The following is a 6,000-nucleotide window of genomic DNA, read 5'->3' as shown; positions in this document are numbered from 1 at the left end:
AAAACTCAGGGGAGACCTCAATAGTTTCTTTTGCTATTAAAAAAGCCATTCTGTGGAAGAGGGAACATTCTATATTACTTCAATTGGCAGAACTGAGACCGGTAGGAAGAAAACATATTTCAGATAAGAATAAGGAAGACATGCAAATTGGTGAGAGGTATCCAGGTATGGAGCGGCAGCTTCTGGAGGCAGTGAGCTTCCCATCCCTGGGAATGCAGCAGGGTGGGGCAGGGAATACTTGATAGGGGGATTCAGGACTGCATCAACTCAGGTCCTCCACGAAGCAGACACCAAGATGGGATTGGATGGGATCAGATTTACTAGGGAAATGGGGTGGAGGCCAGAGGAGGCTGGGAGAGCTATCAGACCACAATGAAGGTCTGATCCCTCTGAAGGAGAGAAAGAAGGAAGGAGGATTGAGTGGGAAGAGTCTTAGACTGCCACGAGTTACAGGGAAGTGTTGGGATATCCAGTGGGCAGTATTTGAGCAGAAGTTGCCCATCAGAAGAGTCAGGAATGGACCTGCCTTAGCATCCCCACCATTCTCAGTCATTGGCTGGGAGCAGCATGTGGGAAGTGGGCTTTGCGTGGATGCAGTGATGGATCGCAGAATGCAGCAGCTGGGGTCATTAGGCAATTATGCTCCCAGGGGTAGGAGCTCTGAGGGGCACATTTTCACGGCCATGATGAGGTCTCTAATGGGAACGGGGCAAAGTCCCAGGCAGACACTGCAATTCTAAGGGCTCATCACAGCACCTCTTACTCTGTGCTCTCCTTACGGGTCCCCTGGACCATGGGTATCTTCACAGCTCTGCGTCTCCACCCCAGCCCAGCGGCCTCATGCATTAGGTTCTCACTGAGAGTCCGTGGATCATGGAGAATGAGGAACCTCCTGTGACCCGGTACCCGTGCTCTGTAATTTCAGGTCTTGCAGGGGAATCTGTTAACTTAAATCCAGGATAGTAAATGTCACTCAGCCATGGTCCCCGGAGAAAGCCTTGTAAAGTTCGTGTGAGGAAGCGACCTTCATCACTGCAGAAGTGCCAGGACTAAATGGAACAGCCCCTGAGCAGAGCACAGACTGCAGCCTCATCCATCACCCGCCTCTTCTCTTAGACAGACAACCCTCATTTATTATCTCCAGACTGTTTTCATTTTACTTACACTGTGTGAAAAATGTTGAATTAGGCAATAAATAATATTCTTTTTAAAGAGAGATTTCAGAAGCACTTCACAGATTTTGGAATTATTATTCTGTTTCCAAATGTTTGGTTTGTGTATCATTTCTTCATTTATATTTGTGAGCTCTCAACAGCAAATGTCCTCATTTGGAAAACTCTGACAGAAGTCTATAAGAACTCTGTTTTTGGTCTGTGTTCATGTCTTCTTGAGAGATGCCACCTCTCTTCCTTTGGAAATGCAGCAAAATCTTCCATGCAGTCTCAGAAGGAGATGTTTGCTAGAATGTTCCTTTTCACTGCACAGCAATTCTGTACTGACCAGCTCGACTCTCTCGCTGTCAGGTCTTGCCTCTAGATCCTCTTCTCTGTGATGGCTCAGCCCATTTCTGCAAGATTGAGGTTCCTTCAGCGCCATCTGCTCAAAGACATTCCATCGCGCCACTTGTCCCACTGCCTGAAGCCTGGACTTGTCCTGCTGGTCACACCCTCCATGCCTGTCTCCAACTTTCCCCACCCACACTGTTTTCCTGTGATTTCTCCAGCCTTCTCTTGTTTTGGTCAAATCTTTTTTCTTCCTGTCCACTCTGTTCCCTACCCTCACACATGTTCTCCTGTCCTAAATTGTCACCTTTTCTCTCCTTTGGTACCCAAACTCCATTTGTTCTGCAAAACCCACAGAAAGTTCTATAGATCCAGCTTAGTTGATGTGAAATGTCCAGTGACATTTCTCTGCCTCTTTGTCTCTGAAAGACAGCACTTCTCGTATAACCGAGGGTCTGTTCATCTTCCCTGTCTCTTCCTCTCTCTGCAGCCCCTTCCACTGTCCCCATCATGCACCAGGTCAGTGCCACCATGAGGAGCATCACCTTGTCATGGCCGCAGCCGGAGCAGCCCAATGGCATCATCCTGGACTATGAGATCCGGTACTATGAGAAGGTGAGCCAGCCCTGCCTGCAGGCTTGCAAGACCCAGGGCCAGCCACTTTTCCATGGGTGGTGGTCAGCTGAGGTCCCAGGGAGACAGGCTGGAGGGAGTCCTGAGTGGGGGAGAAATCTGGTGACGCAGGTCAGAGGCTCCCTGAGAGTGCTCCCAGCTCTGCCCCAGCAAAGGCCTCCAAAGCCCAGGCACTTTCTGTACCAACTCAAGAGAGAACCTTCCAACCCCGCTGTCTGCACCACTCACTGGGCTGTCATGGATGGGCAGGACCAATCCCATTCTCCCAGTCACATGCTTGCTATACTAATGCATATGCTACACACCCACCAGGTGTCCCTTGAACTTTCTGAAGATTCTGTGGTTTTGAAAACTAGTGTTTTTCTTTTTCTTTTTCTTTTATGGCCGTGCCACACGGCTTGCAGGATCTTAGTTCCCCAACCAGCGATTGAACCTGGGCCCACAGCAGTGAAAGCACGGAGTCCTAACCAATGTACCACCAGGAAATTACCTAAACTGGTGTTTTTCAAAGTTTTTGACCATATACCTCCAATATAAGATTGTTTATTTATAAATTATATGTATATACTACTGTGCTGAGCTATGTATGGAGGTTTAAAATATTTAAATGGAAATGTAAAAGGATAGATAGAAATTAATCGAAATAGAAATTTGTATGTTATTTCCCTTGACTACTCTCTCACAGCTGCTGCTGGGGGCTACAGCAGGGCATGCCCTGCCAAGAAGAGGGAAATGGTGCCCTGTGGAGTTGACCCCTGGCCTATCTGTGGGGGAAGCAGGGCTTTCCTTCCACCATGGTGATCTATAGCATTTGCAAAATCCCAGGAAAATAGAGTACTTTCTATACTGACCCAACACAATATTTTTGCAAATACCAGATTTATTCCTTTATTATTTGGCAAGTATTTATTGAGTGCCTGCTATTTGGCAGTTACTATTCTAAGATACATTAGTGATCAAAACATGGATTCCTGCCCTCAAGAAGCTTACTTTCCAATAGAAAGAGAGAGACAATGAATAATGAATATAACAAATAAAGATATCATATAGTGTGTTAGAAAATGAGTGTAAATTGGGAGGGAAGCAGATCAAGGTAAATGGGGTCAGGAGGGTCAGGTTTGGGGGAGGAGTAGGTTGCAGAAATAAATAGAATGGTAAAGGTGGACCTCTTGGAGAAGGTAAGTTCTAAGTAAAGACCTACAGGAGATAAGGGTGTTGTGAAGCAGGCATCTGGGGAATAGAGAGCCTGTACAAAGGCCCTGAGGTGAGATCATGACTGTTGGTTCAAGGAGCAGGAAGGAGACTGGCATGACTGGAGTCATACGAGCAATGGGAAAATAGTAGTCAGGGGAGAGGTAATCAGAGGAGATGCTCATGTTAGGCCTTAAGCCTTTCCGCTGAATAAGAGGGGAATCCATAGCAGGGTTTGGTGCAGAGGAGAAACAAAATCTGACTTACATTTTAAAAGGGTCTTTCAGGCTTTTCCATTGAAAATAGACCTGTTAGATTACAATCATCTAAGACAAGGATGATGGTGGCTTGAATCAAAGTGGAAGCAGATGGCTGATGAAACATAGTTGATTTCCAGGGGTATAAACTAAAGACAAACCAATGGGATTTCCAACAGGTTGGGTTTTGGATGTGGGAGGGTTTGGGCCTGAGTCACTAGAAAAATGGCAACACCAGTGGCTGAGAAGAGGATCACTGTAGGCAGAGCCTGTCTGGGGTGAGGGAAGGGACCAAAGTTCAGCTCCGTGTCTAAAATTCCCCTGAGATAGCCAAGTGTAGATGTGGAGCAGGCAGCTAGATGTGCACATCTGGAGTTCAGGGGAGAGGGCGGGCTGGAGATGACCATTTGGAAGTTGCCAGTGTGTGGATGGTATGGGTGAGATCATCCAGTGCATCAGTGGGGATAAGAAGAGGAACAGGGATGAAGACCTGCAGCCTCCAACATGGAGGCAGTGTTGAAAGTGGAGCATGACTGCACTGGAAAGGGAGCCCTGGATTCCAGGGCCGTCCATAACTGACAGACACACAGCCATGGTCCCATTACTGAACCACTTACTCTAGGTCAGTTTTCACACTTGTAAAATGGCACCAATTTACCTCCCTGAAAGCAGAAGCTCAGGTGGATCACCAGTCTAGCCTGCAAGGAGGTGTGCCCTTCAGCCACTACAGCCGAACTTGCAAGGAAGGTGAGGGTTAGGTGGCTTTCTACTCATTTAGAGGAATCTGGGTTTTATAGACAGTTGATTCTGATAATTCAGGGAATTGGGGGTAACTCAAATTATCTGGATTCATAAGCAACCATTATATCCATTCAACTTTGAATTGGGGACCCTTATTTGTTAGATATTTTTTATCATTAAGTAAAGTAAGTGTTGGACCAATCCAAAAATGTTTTGGACCTATTTGGACCTATTGATTACATGGCCTCGTTTCATCACCAAAGTTGACCTAGACCAAGTTTAAGTTGACCTAGACCTAGTTCTATTGACCAAGTCCAGTAGGATATTATGCTTGGTCATATATGGTGTGATGTCTGAGTCACCAGTAAGGTCCCACCCAGCCCCCCTTCCCACACACACATGAACTTGAGCCTTATGGCTCATCTCAGATAAATAATAATACTTTCTCCCTAGCGTGCCCCTCTTGGGTGTCAGAGGCTTTCTAAACTTCATCTCCTCTCCTCTTTCACAACTCAGTGTAGTAAATCTTAGTATCGTTGTTTTGGGTAAAAGAAACAAATGCACAAAGAAGTTGAAAAAAACAAATCCCAGTTGCTCAGGTCACACAGCTAGAAAGGGAGTCTATAGCCTGGGTTCTTTGCTCTGCAGCCCGGGGCGGTGCTGGGAAGGGGCTGGATGCATAGGAAACCACCGGCCCTTCTCCTCACCTGCTGTGCCAAGGGCATTCACCCTGGGACAGGGGTGAAAGGCACAGAACCGAAACCATGAGGCTCATGCCTGTGTCCCCTGACTCCTCAGTCCCCAGCCCACACCCGAGTCCTCCATGGCCTTTCCCTGTACAAACTGTAGTTGACCTCAACTTCTCCCTGGACAAACTGTAGTTGACCTCAACTTCTGACACTATGAAGGAAGATTATTCTCCCATCTTAGACCCTGTCCCTACTTCTCAGTAATTTATACCAATTATTAAGAGAACACATGCACAGTAGCTCAAGACCTGAGGGGGCTTCCACACCTCAGTGAAGGATGTCATTGTCCCAGAAGATAGAATGCTATTTTTAGGAACGCAGAAGATTCTTCACCTAAGCACTGGTTGCCATTTGGTATATTACGATAGAACTCTTCCTCACTTATAAAGTGCTTGACTATAAAATACACTACATGTCTTGACCATTTCTAATATGTTTAAAGAAAGGACATTACCTTGTGAGGGTATTTTGAGATAATAACCCCAATGATAATAATTCATCATATACTGAGTGCCTATTATATGCCAAATATATTACTTCTGATCCTTTAAAGAAATAAAAGAAAGATACTTGAAAGCCAGGTATAACCAATTTATGGATGATGGCACTAAGTCACAGAAAGGTCAAATGACTTACCCATGACCTCACAGGTCGCAGCTAGAGAACCACAGAATTAGAACTATAGATATTTTTACTGTATTTCAGTATATTTCTGAGCTCAGTGTAGGACTGGATGCAATTGTGCAGATGCTGAGGATCTGAAAATTAGCATGGCCCCCTGAAATAAGAGATTGTGTCTTAATTTTCAATCCAAATGCTTGTAACCAGAATGGTTTCCCTCCCTGCTCCACAAGGCTGTGGAATCCTGGTCTTAAGAAGATGCAAACACAAGTAGAACTCAGCCCAGTAGATGTCCTGGATTCAGTC

General features: G+C 45.9%; 1 protein-coding gene across 1 annotated transcript in view; it reads left to right on the top strand.

The window, feature by feature from the left end:
- EPHB1 (EPH receptor B1) overlaps nucleotides 1-6,000 on the top strand; it is a 433,422-nt gene that overhangs the window by 336,020 nt on the left and 91,402 nt on the right. The window contains exon 6 of the mRNA XM_007457544.1: nucleotides 1,993-2,117. Within this exon, the coding sequence (XP_007457606.1) occupies nucleotides 1,993-2,117 (125 nt within the window). The remainder of the gene's footprint in view (nucleotides 1-1,992; nucleotides 2,118-6,000) is intronic.

Source organism: Lipotes vexillifer, unplaced genomic scaffold (assembly GCF_000442215.2).
Source record: "Lipotes vexillifer unplaced genomic scaffold, Lipotes_vexillifer_v1.1 scaffold86, whole genome shotgun sequence".
Classification (NCBI taxonomy): domain Eukaryota; kingdom Metazoa; phylum Chordata; class Mammalia; order Artiodactyla; family Lipotidae; genus Lipotes; species Lipotes vexillifer.
Note: the sequence above shows the minus strand (reverse complement) of the source record. Positions and strands in the feature narration are given on the sequence as shown.